This window comes from Aptenodytes patagonicus, chromosome 6 (assembly GCF_965638725.1).
Source record: "Aptenodytes patagonicus chromosome 6, bAptPat1.pri.cur, whole genome shotgun sequence".
Classification (NCBI taxonomy): Eukaryota; Metazoa; Chordata; class Aves; order Sphenisciformes; family Spheniscidae; genus Aptenodytes; species Aptenodytes patagonicus.
The window spans coordinates 23,084,294-23,102,164 of record NC_134954.1 but is presented as its reverse complement, the minus strand read 5'-3'; the positions used below and the strand labels follow the sequence as shown (position 1 = coordinate 23,102,164).

At 49.7% G+C, this 17,871-nt stretch overlaps 1 protein-coding gene across 1 annotated transcript in view; it reads left to right on the top strand.

Annotated features, from left to right (window-relative positions):
• Positions 1-17,871, top strand: part of KCNAB1 (potassium voltage-gated channel subfamily A regulatory beta subunit 1) — a 53,435-nt gene that overhangs the window by 10,635 nt on the left and 24,929 nt on the right. The window contains exon 2 of the mRNA XM_076341485.1: positions 15,903-15,946. Within this exon, the coding sequence (XP_076197600.1) occupies positions 15,903-15,946 (44 nt within the window). The remainder of the gene's footprint in view (positions 1-15,902; positions 15,947-17,871) is intronic.

The following is a 17,871-nucleotide window of genomic DNA, read 5'->3' as shown; positions in this document are numbered from 1 at the left end:
AATTGCCCCTCCAAAGTGAAAGGCTCCCCTTCCCAGGCCAACCCCGCTGTGGGATGCTCCTGACTGCAGACAGGGCAGACCTGCTTATGGCTGCACTGAGCGCCCAGCGTTTGTCCAGGGCTGCTAAGATTCCTTCCTGTTTGTTAGTCTTGTGATTTTGTCAGAATTAGCCTCTCCTGCCTGGGGAGAAAATACGTGTTTTCCAGTTTCAGCTTTTTCAATCACTTCAGCTTAGTGACTAATACTTTCCAAGGTGGGTCAACAGATGGGGAAAGAAAAAGCAGTGACGGGGTTTTAAATTTATTATTTTGCCTCTTTCAGTCTGAAATAGTACCGAAATGAGAGAAACTGGCATCTATTATTTATGACCCTATGGGATGTGCTGACTAGTGACAGTATAGTCAGCATCCTACACACAGGTATGATTTGCTTACTGATTTCCTACATGAATAAAATGCAATTGACCTGGACATCATAACAGGTTTAGGCACATGTTCCAGCTTTGCCGGATCTTTGTCCAACCCTCTGAGACCTGTAGTACCGTGGGGTTGGGTACCACTGAAGGGTGATTGGGGGAAGCAGTAGATAACCTGTGCACAGATGTGATGGAGTGCTCCCTGGTCCTCTCTTATTTCTGGAAATAACTTGATTCATTCAAATCCTTTAGGAACTGCAAAATTTTTTTTTACAAGGATAACGTAATTCCCTCAGACATTTGAAATTCTGCACTTTAAAAGCATCACTGCAGAATGACAAATACTTTTTCTTTTCCTCTCTTTTGTCCTTGGGTCCCACGGCTGACGAAATGTGGTGGGGGCAGGAAAGCCGTGGGCTGTGGACTGTTCCAGGATACAGTTGCTGGAATCGGGGCCCTGCCGGCGCAGCTATTCCCCCGGGAACGCCAGTACCAGCACTGCTCCTGTTCTGGCATCCCCACCCCACAGCTCCCTGATAGGGCAGCTCTGGGAATAGAGATGCGCAGCTGCTGCTGTCACAGCAAACTCTCCGCAACCATTTCTGTTCCAGCTGCAGGCAAGAGGCCACCCGGGCAGCATGTGTCCCTGGTGGCCAGCTGCAGCCCGGGGTGGCAAGCGGCTCTGTTCCAGTGCCGGCACCCAGCTGCCTGGCAGACTGCCTCTCAGATGGGCTTGCCGGGAGCTTGGGCAGGAGGGAGGGAGTGGGCAGGGGCATCGCATGCGGGAGCCTCATTCATGGCACAGATCCCGCATGGGGAGGTTGAGCACGTCGGCACGTCTGCCAGAGCCACGCGCGGCAGCCCCTGCGCTTGGCTGCGGCCCATCTATTTTGCCTTATCTACATTTTAATGCGTCATCTGCAACTTTTCTGAGGATGCAGCCAAAAAAATTCTGGGGAATTTCAGCTAAAGCGACCACCTACGCACCCGGTGGCCCTACGAGTATGGGAGATGAGTTGGAAAGTGCGAAGAGAGCCAAGAAACAGGGGCCAGATGCCCTTTAGGCACCTGCTTGTCCCTTCACGCTGTCCACCCCTGGGCTGGCTGCCCCTCCTGCCACCAAGCCGAGTTTTCCATTGCCCAGGACCCACCTCCTGGCTTCGCTGCTGTTGTTTTTCAGCTGATCAATACTGTCCTGTTTTGCCTCTGCAGTTATTCCACTAGTAACAGGTTTTTTTTCCTATTTTGTATCATTGACCTAATACTTAACATCACTGCTGCAGTGGTGGGGATAGTCACCAACTCCCCCAAACCCTCTTTTGCTGTAGCGGGGACCACAGGGCAGCCACCACCTGCCACATCGCTGCAGAAATCCAGACAGGAAGGAAGATGCTCAGAGGAGTGCCTGGGACCATGTCGTCCATCCACTTCCACTCTGAAATAGCTTAGAAAAGCAGCATTCCTCCTGGTGTACCTTCACCATGCTACTGCGGATGTGCGTGATTCAAATCAAATCCTATTTTATTTTTATAACATCTTAGGTAGAAGAGATTACAAAGCAGTTTGCAAAGCAGCAAACATAAGCACAGTCAAACATAGCAAGCGTAAGATTGAACATTAAAGTAAATTTAAGAATGTATGTGCTCAGCCAAGGAAACAAATCTGTGTTTTTAGCTCACTCAAGTATCTGTTGGGCCATCTACGCTGGTCCAGCTTTTGCTACAGCTTTGCATGTTCGTCTATGCTTCTTATCATTTGAAAATAGAGTGAAAAATTTCCTGAGACTTTATGCTTTGCATAAGTGTCAGTACTTCATCAGAGCCAGGACTCTCTCTGTCTTTGCCGCAGCTTTACGGCAAAGAAGCTGTCCTTGACTCTTGCCCACGCACAGAGCCTTTACTCAGATGCGGTACCGTGGTCTGAGCATCCGAAGGTGTCACAGCCATGGGCTGCCTGGCATGGGCACAGCCAGGCACCATGGGCCCAGCCAGGCACCGCGGGGCTGTCTCAGCTGGGGGTGTCTCTGGTGGGTGGTGGGCAAAAGCGCCCGTGTCTGGCCTGCCCCAGCTGCGGCGGCAGGGCTGAGCTTGCCTCCAGCCTGCCCGGTGCTCCAAAAGATGTTTTTCCCAGAGGAAACCCCAAAGCCACCCTGTCCCCCTTTGTCCCTCCTGTGTCACCAGGAGCCTCTGTGCTGCTCCGACGTGCCTGTATGGGGTGGCTCGGGTGATCTTTCAACTCATATTAGGGTGAAACAACTTCTATTTAGAAACGGGGAATATTTCTGCAGGACAAACAGGAAGGTAGTTTGTATTTGAGTAAGGAAAGATAATCAGTAGAACTTTGTTTAAAAATCACCATTCTTGCTTTCCAAGGACTAAGGTTTTAAACCCCATCCTGTAATAAACCATTTTCTAGGTAGAATGTGATGCTGACTTGACATGTGGTTGAAAGCATCAACAGAAAGCAGTGAATGCAGCTGGTGAGGCATTGCCCTGATTTTTGTAGAATTACCCCAAATGAAGCAGGGTACAGTGATTTGCACCTGCCCGTAGCCAAAGCTTGCTGAGGATGTGCAGGTGTCCCAGCAGCACACAGACCTTCCTCACCTTGTTATCTCTACAAAAATGAACGGGTTTAAAATACATAAAACAGTGGAAAGCTGCGGTTCTGCATCATCACTGCAATTACTGCTAATACGGGCGGTAATTTAGTGGAAACTGCTGTGCGTGTTGTGAAGTGTTTTGTTCGCAAAATGGGAGAGAGAAACCATTATTTTTCTCTCTTCCCACCCACACCACTTAGAGACAACCTCCTGCCATCAGAGCTTGCTGAGGGGCAGCTACTGCTTGTCTAAAATCTGCAGGTCTTTTTGAGCGGATGAGGCAAAATGAAATCCAGCCTTAAAAGCAGGAAACCACCCAAGTTAATTAAAGAAGAGAATTAACACCTCCATGTTGCCTCACCCTCAGTTCACAGCAAGACTAAGCCACACTGGGGGCTGTTGCAGCCCAATGAACCGTGACAAATAGCATTTACATGACTCTGAGATGTTAGGAGGAGCTAAGCACCCTTCAGTGAAGCAGTTTGCATCTTCCCCTGGGGAGGCAGGGAGCTCCAGAGCCCGAGCAGATGCTGACAGGTCAACTTAGAAACTTGTGAGGAGACCAGAAGATGGTGTGTTTTCCCAGAGCACTCAGAAATATGGAGTGTCTTTGCTAAGCCCGAGCTGTACTGTATCCTCGCTGCTCTCTGGTTTGGCATTGCCAGGCTAAGGAGATGTCTGCATGTGTGTCTTGGGAGAAGTTCAGAGGAGCAAAAGCCCTGCAGATGTGGTCGGTGCCAGAGGGGTAGGTCTTTTCAATGTCACAGCTCTGGGAGCGCCTGAGAGACATGTCATCCAAAACTTCCAACAGTTTTGCACCAGGAAGGCTCAGGAAAGACAAGGCTCAGTGATAGCGGAGAGGAGAGCTCAACCAGGTGGGAGAGGGATGGCCCCTCTCCTGCCCGTCCCTTCCCCTTCCTGCCATGTCACACTAGTTTGCCCAGGGCACCCCGTGTCCTGGGGATCCCACAGATGTTCTCCTGGTGTGAGGGACAGCCTCTTCCCCACGGGGCAGGGATGGGGGGTCCCACCCTGCCTTACTGGGTACAAGCGGGGAAATTCGGGGAGCCACAGCTACCCTCGTTGCCCATTTTAATGCAGGTGATGGTGTCGAGGTCTGCAATCGCCACCAGCTCCCCTTGCTCAGGGGGTGCAGGGTGGCTCTCTCTGGCATTTGAAGGGGGAGAGAAGCGGGGTGTGATACGGAGGGTTCATTAATGTGGGAAACAGTCGAACCGGTGAGGGTTTCATACAGTACGAAGCCAACAGAAGTGCTAAGGCCAAGCGTGGCTCCGAAGCCCGGGATTATACTTTGTTGTTCCCTACTCTGCAGGTCACAGGTAAAGGACGTTGGATAAGCTGCAGTGGGAGAGGGCAATTGGACAGGATCTCTACTTTTGTCAAGTTTTTGTTGTTACTTGAAACAGCCTCTATTTTTCAGGGAACAAATTACATATTTTATTCATTTTCTGTGCAGAAAGGAATGGTTCTGGAGCACTAATGGGGATGTTTCTAAGCAACGTTGTTTTCCCACCGCCAGCTTTGGGAACAGTGACTTTTTTTTTACATTTTTGTAGCAATAAGCCAAACTGTCTGCAGTTTATTTACAGGAAAACCTTGTAATTGTTTCCCCAGTTTTGCTTAATTGGATGGGTGGGGGGGTGTATCACCGCCTTGGGGCTCCCCCCACACCCATGAGGGTGCGTGCAGGCATGCGAGGAGGGCTGCACCATGCTTGGGGTGCCCTAACCCCTCCTTTCTGGTGGTGGAGGATGTCCATGAAGACACCTGCAGGCAGGTCTCTGCACCTGAAGATGCTGATGCCTCTCCCAGGGGCTGGCTTTGTGCCCTTCCCAATTCCCTCTGCTCCGTTCAAAGCCCCTCTCTCATTTCCTGCCTCTTTCCCCCCATCTATTGCTCTCTACATGTTTTTCGCATGCCGGAATACTTAGAAATGCCTGGGGAGCGCTGGGTTTTGCCTCCCCCACACGCCTCCCTCATGCCGAGGCTGTCGGCGTGGCCGTGGGCACTGTGGCGTGGGCACTGGCAGCTGGTGGTGCCCCGCACTGGGGGTGAGCGATGCCCCCGTGGACCTGGGACCCCCACCCACTGTCCCTCCCTAGCAGCCCCTGGGGCTTGTGAAATGGGGTCCTGGGGATCGCCTGCCACCGGGGCTACTTTGGTAGGTCCGACCCATGCAGGATCCGTCCCCTCGATTTTGTATTTCTGGTAGAGTTTGGCTTCTGTGGGCAAAAACACTGACATAGAGCAATGAAACTGGGGTTGGAACAAACAAAAAACCAGCATTATCTGATTTCTGTAGAGCTCTTCTAAGCCTGATGATTCTTCTGTGGGTGTGGAGTCGAAAATGTTTTAGTCATTGTATGTGTTATTGCAGAGATTTTATTTAAAACTTATGTTTTTCCTTAAAAAACCCTCTCACTCTCTCTCATTCCTGATAGATAGATGAATAGATAGATGAATAGATAGATGAATAGATAGACAGGTAGAAAGGATGGTTATTCTGATCCCATTGTACAGATCGGAATAATGGAAGTAGATAAGCTTAAAGCAGTGTTTGCTCAGCGCACCTCAGACTGAAGCAAAGCTGCTCAGCAGCTTTGTCTTCCAAGCAGCCCAACTGTCACTTACTGCTTTAAAATCCTAAACTCTTTGTTTTTAGCCTCCATCAAACATGAGGCTGTTTTGGAGATATTTCCAGGCTGGCTGGATACAGGGTGGGGGGGAACTGTCAGCACCTAGAGCTGATCCCAGCTTCGCTAAAGCATGATGCAGCAGGTAAGCTCGGCCTGGTGTCAGACACCAGGTGAAGTTTACCCCGTATGTGGAGGCAGATGGTTTTGGATTGAACAGGAGCCATGTCCCCTTCTGCAAACCAACGGGGACCCGGTAGGGTTATGGAGGCAGAAGCTGATGCAGGTTCTGACACCTGATGGTGTGGCAGCCCTGCAGCCCTGCCGGGCACTGGGAAGGGAAGATTTGGGCTGATTTGGGTGTGTGTTAATGGAAGTGACCAAACCCAAACTCTCCCCTGCTCCAAACAATGAAGGGCAGCAGCGAAGCAAATCTCCCATCTGGATAACCAGGATGTATTTTTTTATAATTGTTTTGTCCCTTAACAATAGGAGGAACTGCTTGTAGGTTAATGAGTTGATTAAGCAGCACAGGTGGCTCAGACCATAAATCCCTGCCAGGAGGGAGGTGGGTGCTGGCTCAGCCCTCATATGGGGGGCTTGTGGTGGGCCTCAAGTTGCTGCTCTTCTAGCTGTGTGCAATGGGAAGCACCTGGTACCCAGGTGATGCTGTGTGTTGTATGCTGCCATGGGCTGGAAGATTAATGGTGAAGGCTGTCTTAAAGAAGGGAATTACTCTTCCTCACTGCTTGTTGAAGTGCAAGAGGAAATGGGTTTGCTCTGCACTGGTGCTGGGGTAGGTGCTCTCTCCTGTTGGAGTACCTGGGGAGCTGGGTCAGTGTGTTTTTGAGGCCTCCCCTGGCTGGATGTGGCTCTGGAGGGATGGGGAAAGCATGTGCCAGAGGTGACCAAGGGGTGCTCGGTGCTGCCTGGGCACAGGGACTGAGTTTGGTGGCTGCTTGTAGTTCCCTGCAGCCCAGAGTTAACAGCTGCCTCCAATGCTGCATTTGCTGCCATTGATGGGCTCTTTTACCGATTCCTCTACACTAGAATTAATTAAAAGTGAATAATTACAATTGCTTTCTGCCCTGTACCACTGGAGACAAATACCATTCCTGCCATATGGCATGGGCTGCTTTGTAGACATGTTTTCTCCCTTTTTTCTTTTAATTAAAGAGACTGTCAGTTCTGAAAATCCCCCAGACCTGACTGGGTGCTAGTGTGCCACACCACTGCCCACATGGTGCTGGTGACAGACCTGTCTGTGGCCTGTGGCGATGCTTTGCTCCTGGGGATGGGAGCCCTAGCAGCGGTGTGGGAGGATGTGGGTATCTCTGTGCATGGTTTTGGGGGGCCCCTTAACCCCAATGCCTGTGGGAGGTACCTGGCACCGATGCAAATGTGGGGCTTCAAATGCAGAAGCTGAGTTAGGCACTTAAAGTTGTCCTGCAGCTGCCTGGGTGTATGGAGCCTGGCTTGGGGTGGGTTCAGCTACTGCTTGTCCCAGGGGAGGCTGAGGTGCTCGGCCACAAAATGGGGACCTTCCCCCTTTGCTGATACACAGGCACCACACTGGAGGGATATGAGGTCTGGGGGTGTTGTGAGGGGTGCAGGGCTGTGCTGTTATGTATTGCCTCATCAGTGGCTAGTTATAAAAATGCCACTGTGGTGTTTTGTTGTTGTTGGGTTGTTGGGGGTTTTTTGGGGGTTTTGTTTGTTTGTTTGTTTTTTTACAAAATCCTCTCTCTAGATACCTTCTGCTAGAGCTGAGCCTCTTCTTCCCCAGGGCCCCCATGGCCCCACTGCTCTCCAGCTGTCCTCTCATTTCTCACGGGTCCCTGGGATCCCCATGTCCGCTCTTCCTGGGAGCTCTCTGCTCCAAGCTCATCCCACCCACCCCTTGTTCACATCCCTCCTAAAACTCACCTCTTCCCCAGGCTGGACAGTGAGACTTTGCTGCAAGGACAGCTGGCTCAGCCTTGCGATGCTTCTGTAACCTGGCTCAGAAAAGCAGGCAGGAGGGCACAGGGCAGGGCTGCACAGGCTTGCACAGGTCTTGCTGCCTGCAAGAGATATATATATATATAAAAATAATATATTCCTCTTGGTCTTGTTTAGCTCTGACTGCACTGTCAGCGCTTACCCTTCCAAGAAAATAATTAAACATTAAGGAGGCATTGGGTGAGCGCAAGAGGCAAAATGAGGACTGGGGAATTTTTCAGGTTTTTAGCAATCCTTGCTGCTGTACCATGTTAAATGAGGTTTAGGCAGGGGCTAGACTGGGCACTGCTGGTTTAAGGCAAGGACTGTGTGTTTCTCATCTACATGCAATTTCACTTGAAAAGGTTTTCCTCAGCTTGGTGAGGTGAGCCCTTAACGACCATGGGATTATAATTGGCCACCCCCCACGTACCCTGTGAGTTAACTGGGACAGCAGCATCACAGGGAAAGACTGTTTTTTCAGCAAGAAATGGTTTAGTGTTACTTAAAAAGCTGGCTTAAGCAGAGATCTGGAAGAGACTTGCAAATAGCTGTTCCAGTGAAAAGGCTTTCCTAATGGTGTAATGGAGTGGAATTGAGGAAATAAAAAGCGTTGGTTAAATACTGCAGAAACTTCCTGATAGGAAGAAACAGTGGAGCGTGTCTGAAAGGAGCTGCTGGCGGCTCTGGGGAGCAGAGCGATCACTGCAGACGGCCAGAAAGGGCTGTCCCTGTGGCAGAGGAATGGCACAGTACACCCTGGGCTGCACCCAAATCTCTGCTGGGTTGGATTTTGCAAGATGAGGCTAGCTCTTATGTGTTAGAAAGCAGGAAAAAAACTACCACCATTAGGCTGTTGCGTCTTTGTCCTTTGTGCCCCTTTTCGTGCTCAGCCTGAGCCACCATGTGCTCGTCTCTGCAAGCTCAGGGAGAGCCCGTGAAACCCGAACCAGTAGCAAGTTCCAAGTTTATTTTTATAGAGATATTCCATACAAATAACACTTACTTGTATTATGCTGTTATATGCAGACTTACGTTGATGAAGTGATACCCATGCATGCCCTGGGGTGATGCTGCTGCATGGGGTGGTTAGGAAGGCTGCAGGGTAGCTTGAATAAGGCTTTTAAAAACAAGACCGGCAAGGAGTGGGAAAACTTTCCAACCAACTTTTAAGTCTTCTCCCTTCGTCATTAGAAGAATGATTTCAGATTTGCAGGTAGCCAGCAATGCTCTAGGATGTTATTCCCATCAAATATCCTTCCTGAGAAGGAGTTAAATGGGTTTAGAATTGCTGCACAGTCAAATTATTCTCATTTTTCATTGCCAAATATTCAGCTCAATTTTAAACCTTGGGTTCTTGTCTTTTTAACTAAAATTTAAGTTTCAGACACAATCTAATCTTCCTACATGGCCACATTACAAGGAGAAATCCCCTGTGAATGGATTTTACTTTCCTTTGCTCCTGAGACTTGAAAAACTGTAATTGTTTTCCCTGCATTTTTACTGTCTGGCTTTATCCCAGATGCCTTTCGTTGCTCTCATCACCCCTCTGTTTCCACAGAATGTGTTAGTCCCTTTGTGCCACTTTTTGACTTCCTGATGCTGAACCAAAGAGCTCTTGAAGTCAAAAGTTGCCGTCTTGGCTTTTCTTGTGCATGTTGAACTCTGGCTCTTCAGACACGTAACAAGCTCCTCTCTAGCATTTTCCTTGGTTTTGCCCATAACTTTGCTCGCACCAAAGTGACTAACAAGCAAAATGCTTTTTTTCCTCCCAGCTTTGGGGAACGGAAGGCTTTTGCAGCCCTGAGCATGTACATAGGGCTGGATCCAGGCTGTGCTTGTGGCAGCTGGCTTCCATGTCCCTGCACTGACTGGTGTCAGCCTGTAAGCAACCGTCTTGTTTAACCACTTGTTTCTAGCAAAATAATTAACTCGGACTTATTCAGCATTGCAGCTGGGTCCAGAACCACAAAGTGTCTCTTCTGAGTATAGTTTCTCCCATGCTTAAAAACTAAGCTATGTGGTGGGTTTTGGTTGTGTTTTTTCTCTCCATTTATAAATGAGCAGCTGTGGTGGGACACAGGGAGCCATGCTTGGTCCCCAGCCTCCAGCTGGGGCTGGAGCCACAAATAAGGAGTGGTGTGTCTGCTGGAAAGAAGGGAGAGGGGAATGGGAATTAGTCACTGAAGTGAATCTGAGACCACTTCGTGCGCTTGAGTCACAGGGACCAGATAATTGCTGCCCAGGCAGAGGCTCTGCTCTTTGCAGGCTGGGAAGAGGTGCGAGCAGTTGAGCACAGATTTTCCAGGTCTCTGTGCAGCTGAAATAACCCTTTCACCTGAGGACCTGATGCCTGCTCAGCTGGGGTGCTGCCTGCCAGGCCACCAGGCAAAAAGCCCAAGCTCATCCCGGGCAAAATCCCTGCCACACTGAGGACTGTGGCTCTGAGCCTGAGCATGATGGAGAAGAATGATGAAGTAGCAGGCGCAGTGTATGTCCAACTCTCTCCACTAGCAAGAGAAAACAAGAACTTGATTTTCTTGGTGAAGACCTACCAAGTAGCAGAGGGACTGGTAACCAGCCTTGTGGCTGTGCTGTCCATTTGGGTCCTGCTGCTTGAGTCATTCCTTACCAGCGGGAAGGTGCTGTTCCCTGCCAGCCACAGGCTCCCAGCCCCAGCGGGCGCTAGGCTAATGCCTCCTTCCCAGCCTTTTCCCCGCTGGGGCTGTTCGCACATGCTGCCTGGTTGTTGGCGTGGTGTTGGCTGGCATTTAGCAGCAGCTGCTCCTGAGGGCTGCTGGTATGTGGATGCTGCCGTGGATGCCGGTGTCTCAGGGAGGTGCTCCCCACGTTACTGCCTGTCAAACACCACCAAGAACCTGTGCTTCCTCAGGAAATTAATGTGCCCTCTGCTTGGAAAAGCTTAGTCAAGGGAAATGTCATCCCTCCCCGCACACTGTTTTCGTACCTCAGTGTATTTTTAACAACATCTCTGAGTTGCAAGCTATGTTTTCAATGAATCAGGCATTCATCTCCCATTGTCATTAACCCAGCACAATCTGGCAAAGCTGCCGGTGCTGTGGGGACAGTTGTGTTAGCTCAAACTCCCAGCTGCGCAGGCAGGGAAAATGTCACCTTTGGTTTATGCCAGGAAAGAAGAACTATGTTAAACAGTGTGCGAGGCTGGGCTCTTGGGGGCTTTGCATCCCCATGCCTTTCGCTGTCCCCTGCCCTGTTCGGTCCCAGGCACTGGGACAGGGTAATACCTGCTCCATGGAGAAGGAAACTGGAAAGATTTAAAGTTAAATTTAAAATACATCTTTCTTAGAGCTACAAAGAGCAGAAACAGTGTGGTGCGTCCCTTCACAAAATAAGTTATTGCCCTACGGCCTTCAATGTGTTGAGTGTGGCTATAAATGTCCTTTATTAAAGGTTTCGGTGACCCAGGTGCTTTCAGTGAGGTTTGTACAGCTCCTGCTGTGGGCATGGTGAGCAGGGTGCTCACAAAAACCCCACATCCTTCATAGAGTAGGGGCTGCCCCTGCTCCCATGCATCTTTCCCCATCCGGTCCTCTTGGGAGGCTTCTCCAGCAGCCAAGCTTGCCTGCCTTTGGCTCTGCTCTGCCATAGCCTGCGTTCGGGCAGCATGCGGGTGCGGGAGCGTTTGGCTTCAGGCTTTGGTTTTAAAGAATTCAGGGGCGAGGTGTTGAATACCTTTTGGGTCTTGCTCGTGGTGCAAGTTTGGGATAAAGAAAATGAAGGCAGTTTCAGATTGGCACCTAGAAACAGTGTGGAAGGTGCCATGGCAGGCTGCAGCCAGAGGGACGGGTTCCTGGATCAGGCCGTGCCGAGCTGCGCAGCTGCAGGTTGCCCAGGCAGACGGGCAAAGCAGCAGATAAAACTATTGGTGCTTCTCTGTGTGTGGCAGGGTTGGGCAGTGATTTGTGGGGAGCGGTGCAATTGCTCCAGTTCTGCAAAGTGCAAGGGAAGCTGAATATCAGCGAGAGGAGAAGAAAGATAGCTGTGCTAATGAGAAAAAAAAAAAAGTGTGTTTAAGAGAGCTGATTTTTAATCAGCTGCTTCTGGGTTAGGCAAAACAATCCTGAGAGACTTGAGGCTCCTGCAATGTCCTCTTTAATGGCTACTTCATTCCTCAGCAGCACTGACTTCCAATTTGAAAAGAGCTTTTTTTTTTCTCTTGAAAGAGTGATTAAATAGCATCAGCAAAAGCCTCCAGGAGCAGTGGGGTGCCAGGTATCTGAGACGTGGGCTGGGCTGCGTGCTTTGTGCAGGAAAGGTAGGGGCTCAGAGGTGGAATGACACACAGGACTTCTTTTAACAGCAGTGAATAGCACTGCTGGTGCTGGCTGCCATGCAAGCAGGATGTCAGCCACCACCACTCGTGGATGCTCATGGCTGTCTGTGGGGGAATCCCATCTCCTCCCCGCCTGGCATTAACGAGTGCCGAATAAAGACTGATGACCAGGGCCAAAACGCCGATGTGCTGAGTGATAATTACCAACAAAAAATGTTAGTAGCATGAAAACACTATCTTCCCCTTTCCTCCAGGGAGCCCTGGAGCCAAGCACTGCGGTGGGACATGGCTTTGCCCAGCCACCGCATCCTGTGCAGCACAGCCCTGGGTGCATGCAGAGAGCCTCGCTGGATCCAGCTGGAGCGGGGCGGTGGGTGAGGCGGGCCTTGGGTTGCAGGGGTAGTGGCCTCTGTACAGCACTGACCGGGTGCTTCAGCATCCCCCAGGGAAAGCACGCGAGTGTCAGCTCGGCAATAGCTGAGTGCCAGTTCATACAATCATTTTGGATTTCTATAAAAGATCACTTCTGGCCGAGAAATGGCCGAGAGCTTCCACCACTGGCCCAGGAAAACCTGAACTGTCCACAACTGCTTGGGAGGGTGATGGCAGAACCCCCCCTTTCCTGGCTGATCCCCCCATCCCATGCTGTCCCTCTGGAGCCCCCGCACCCTGCTCACGGGGGGGTTCCCTGTGGGAGGGAACCACAGCCGTTTGGCGGTCCTCTGCCCTGGTACCTGCAGGCCCAGGCACTCCTGCAGCTTTGCCCAGGGAGGATGCTCAGCCTGTGCATGGCCAGAGCAGCCAATGATGACTGGGCACCTTGGGCTTCATCAGAGTCAGCGTTCGCTTGTCTTGCCATCCTGATCACTACCCCAGCCGCTGTTCCCAGCGCAGCCATCCTCGGTGGGTTGCATGGGCTGCTGCCAGTTCAGCTGCTGGGGATTGAGCTGGTTAATTGTCTCAGACTTGGGAATTAGTGCAATGGAAGCACAAGGGGCTTTTACTGTCCGGTTACTTAGAAACCAACCATTGATTTTACTTGGCTATTTTGCAGCTTCTGGGCATGTGTGTCTGTGTGTATATATATATGTGTGTGTAATATGTCTACACATATACATACACCTGGAAGCTGCAAAGTAGATGTAAATGTATACTTTTTTTTTTTTTTGCTTGGTGGGGTTTTTTTTTGTTTGGTTGGTTGTTTTTTTGTGTGTGTGTGGGTTTTGTTTGTTGTTTTTTTTTTTTAAGGGGGGTAGAGGAGGACCAGGTCTCGAACTGTTGCTATTTCAGACAAAGTACTGCTCTGCCCTAGGACCAGTAATCAAATCAGCGGCTGCATGCTTTTAAGTAGCACGAGGTCCACGCTGGGACACGAGCCATCCCAAGCAGGCTGAGTTTTTAGCTGGTTTTGTGGCTCCATGTGTTGATGTGGCCACTTTGCTTTCAGACTGCCCGCCCATTAATTAGAGCATGCAGTTGTGTGAAGTGCTTGCAGGCAAATGAGGGCTGAAAACAATGCGAGTAGCTAGGGGCTGTGACTTGGTGATGCTCTCCAGGCTGGACGGTGGGCTCAGGCAACCTCCTCCTGAGCTGCTGAGCAGCTTCTGAGCTCATTTTGCAAGAGGGATCTTGCACTGCAAGGACTTGGCGTTTTCAGTGTCAGCTCTTTACTATAGACATAAAATTTTCCAAGTACCCAGGTCACGTGTACGCTAAGTAAATGGCAAAGATAGCTTTGGAAATTCAAACACAATATTTCTGCCTAGATTCATTAGTGGACCAGACTCTGCAAAGAGCTGGTTATTGTTCTCCAGAGCAAAACCGTGTTCCTGTGTGTGTGTGCTTTACCCGCCAGGTCCCCAGCGTGTGGAGGGACGAGCCCTGACATGGCTTTGTGGCACAGGGGACCTGCGGGGAAGGAGGACAGGGACAGCCAGCCAGTACCTGGGCTTGACACCCTGAGACAGACGCCGCTGCTGGGGGGAGTGATGTACCCTGTAAATGCATGCAAACACCAGAGGGTTTCACTCACAGTATATGTGTATATATGTATGTATGCATTTGTATATACATATATATATAAAGGGGTGTATATATATAAAGGGTACACGTGTGTGTGTATATATATATTTATATCTATAAACAGCTCCATGGCCAAACTGTGCCCTTGCAGCCATGTGCCTGTGCAGAGACAGAGACAGACTTTGAAAAGCAACAAATAGCTCAGTGAGAAATAGGACTTAAAAAAACTCTTGTACAAAATAAACGTAAACTGTTTGGAAATGCGCGGTAGCACTTGACTTCTCCGAAGAGCATTATGCAGCGGGTGGGCTGTCTCCAGAAGTAACGTGGAAATCCCAATCCTGTGAGCCCCAGCTCCTCTTTCCTGCCAGAAGGGTTGCAGCTCTATCTGGAGCATGCAGGCAGCTGCAGGGTATTTGCCTTTTAACTTTCTGAGGGTTATGCTTTGTGCTGGTGAGCAGGGACAATTGGCATCATTTGTGCTATTCTGTGCCTGGATGGGTTTTGTTACGCAGGGGTCCAGCTGTGCTTTCACTCAAAAAAAAAAAAAAAAAAAAAAAAAAAAAAAAAAAAAAAAAGGAAAAAAATAGAAAAGAAAAAAAAAAAAATCAGGTCAGTGCCTGCCCCGACCGTGCTGTGAGCCCGGGCGCTTGCAGTGCTGGAAATGCAGCTCTAGCTTTTAAAATATCTACTTGGGGACAAATCCCTGGCTCTCCTTAAGTTTTAAATTCCCATTAGCAGCACTAAATTTTGGGTACAGCAGTGGCATTAGGGGGCCCTGGGGAGGGGTGGGAGGGTGGGCGGACACCCCTGCCCCAAGGGCTGCCTGCACCAGTCAGGCTGGTTTCCCTGGGGATGCCTTTGGTTGCTCTCCCACATGGGAAATTGTGCCATATGAGCAAATACCTGAAATGGCCACAAAATCAAGAGAGTAAAAAGAGAAGGAGCTGAAAGAGCAGGGCAGGACCTGTGCTAGTATCAGGTGTTTTGTCCCACCTCTTTCACTGTGGGTGAGCAGGGCTTTTTTTTTTTATTTGGCTTTAAATAATTCATTAGGAATAGCAAAAAGTGCAGTGATTGTTCATGGTGCTCTGCAGTGGAAGGTAGATAGATGGTCCCCAAATTATACCTTGATCTGGCAAAAAAATTGCACAGATCCAGCTGTAACATAAAGGTTAAATCAGGAGGGTATAATGAAAAGGGTATTTTGTACTGCAGCAATAGGTTTAAGTTAGGGTAGGGGTTTAATGTATGGCACATTTCATGGCCTCAGGGCTAGTTATCTTGTCTCCAGCCTGGCTCTGGGAGGTGGGGAGAAGGGTGATAACTTTATCTCACTTATGCTGAAAAGCAGACGGTGTTAGGGATCAAGCTGCTGCCTCCCCTCGGGCTGGAAAATCGCAGGGTGTTTTGTTCACGGGGAATCCATGAGCTTGGGAGCCCAAGTGGTAACCAGACCAGGGGTTTGCTGTGATGGATGTGAATGTTTTGACAAGTGTGAGGGTGAATAAAAAAAAGTGAAGCTGAATAAGGCAAATACTTTAATCAGTGTTACTACAATGAATACCAAATGATGAAAGTGAAGGGAATGTGTGTGCCTTATTCATGGGACCCCAAACGACATCAGATGTGAGATACATCTGAACGTATTTGGGTTTATTCCCAGCCCCACGAGTGCTCAGAGCTTCTCCCACAGCCTAGCAAGGCAAAGGATGATGGCAGTGCATCCACCCTTCTCCAAACTGGGCAGCTGGCATCCCCAGTGAGGGGAGAATATGCTCCTTTTGGAGGAGAATGGATGATTTGGGCAAAAGCAGGGTCTTGTGTTCTCCGGCTGCTGGTTTCCCACCAGGTTAAGTTGTGTGTCCCTTGAGGGCTTAACAATATTTTCTAATTATTTTCTTTTCCTTCTAGAAACCTTGGAAAATCTGGACTGAGAGTCTCGTGCCTGGGCCTGGGTGAGTAACCTCTGCAGCTGCCGCACTTACTGCAGCCACACGCTGCCCTGGAGTAGTGATAGCTGCTCTTGTATCTCAGTAAAAAAAGTGTGCTCGCTCAGGGCCCCAGCCTGTGCTCAGTCTTGCAGATGGCTCACGGCAAAGGCCCTTATGTGTGTTAATAACAGCTCTGTGCATCAGCCAAGGTGCTTGCCCATGGTGTGAGGCAATGCTTTCCACCCATAGCGCCCGAGTGGAACTGTACGAGGGTTTATGGCATAAAATCCTTCTAATACAGCCCGATCCCCATGAGGCACAGCCTGCAGAAACCACATCTGAGATGCCTGTGAATGCCTCCAAGAGCTTTAAGTGTCAGAGCTCCAGTCTCGGGGGACAGCAATCTGCCTGGGCTGGGGGCAGATTTTCGTTTTATTTTATCCAGTGTGTGTACCTTGTTATTTCTGTTCCATACTGATTTGAAAACTAAAAAATATCTTATCAATATTTTATCAAAAAGGGCATCTATAAACACTGCGGCACGTATGTCCTGGCCCTGCAGGTCCTGTAGTGATGCTGCGGTTCCTGCAGGCTTTAGTATGTTGCTGCTGGCCTTCAGCTGCCTGGTAAGAGTGTGTGAGATGGACTGGACAACTCCTGATGGCTTTACTCATGCAAGTAATTTCTTTGATGGCAGCTGAACCACTCACATGAAGAATGCTTAAAAAGTACATATATCATATATATATTAAAAAAAACAAACACTGTAGAAAGAAGGAGGCTGTTTTTCTCACTGTGAGCAGCTTCCTGTGGTGCAAGGCTGGGGCATCAGGAGCGCGAAGCCCCCGGGGATGCGCAGAGACCCCCCAGGGATGGATGCTCAGCTCTGCTGGGGCCCCTCCAGCCCCGCGTTAAAGAGAGGTCCTTGTTCCCCCAGGGGTCAGAGGTGCCAGCATGTCTTTAGGAAAGCGGTTGGGTGTGCTGGGCTCCTGTGCTGCTGCCTCAGGGGAGAGTGGGTGAAGGCAGGTGCAGGCAAGGACCTGGATTCTGCCTGCATTTGGTGCCTGCTGTGGTAATGGGCACCCCTTCCAGCTCCCCGCTCCGTCCCCAGCTGATGCCAGTTGTGCTCACAGGGCAGGTGCCTGAGGGGTTAGCTCATTTTTTCCAACACGCTTTGAGATTTGATTTTAAAATAGAGTGAAATGTGAAAGTCACCCTGTATCACAAGTCATATAAATAAGGCCTATTCCGCCAAGAAGAGCTCTTCTGGTTAAAATAGATCCAGGCTTTGAAAGGAGTTGTCGTCTTATCTGCTGCAGAGATTTTATTTATCATCCTTACAGTTTCACCCAGAGCTAATGTTGTTGTGGTAGAGAAGAGCTATGGGAAGGAAGTAGCAGCAGGAAAAAACATTTTGCAGAGCTTTTCTTTAATTTCAAGCATGTGGAACTGCAGCAGCATCTAAATATATTGAGCCTTTGTGAGCGCAGCTGCGTGGCATGAGTGGGGGCTGAGGATGGAGCAAGTGGCTGCCATGCTGCTCCGGGCAAGAGCAAGGCTTGGGGGAGAGCTGCCGTGCATCAATTCAGAGCTGGGCATCTCAGCCTGTTCCAGAAGCAGTGAACCCTACAGCCCTTGGGGTGTATGCAGGAATTGGGGAGAGGAGAACTGGAAAGCCTGAAATTCAATTGCCACCTTCTCTTGAATGTACAGGTATTTCTTCTGCAGCACAGCTCATCCTCCCCTCCCACAGCAGATCCATCAGGTGTCTGCTTTGAGTGCTGGCTTGTATGACTTTTCTAAATAGCTTCTCTTTTGCAGTTTCCTAAAAGATAAATGTGTTTCCCTAAACTCTCTGCAGCATGAAAATCTCATTTAAGGTTTACTAAAGTTTCGAAGACTCAGCAGTCTTCCTTAAAAGCTTTCCAAAATCTCAGCAAGGTGGGAGT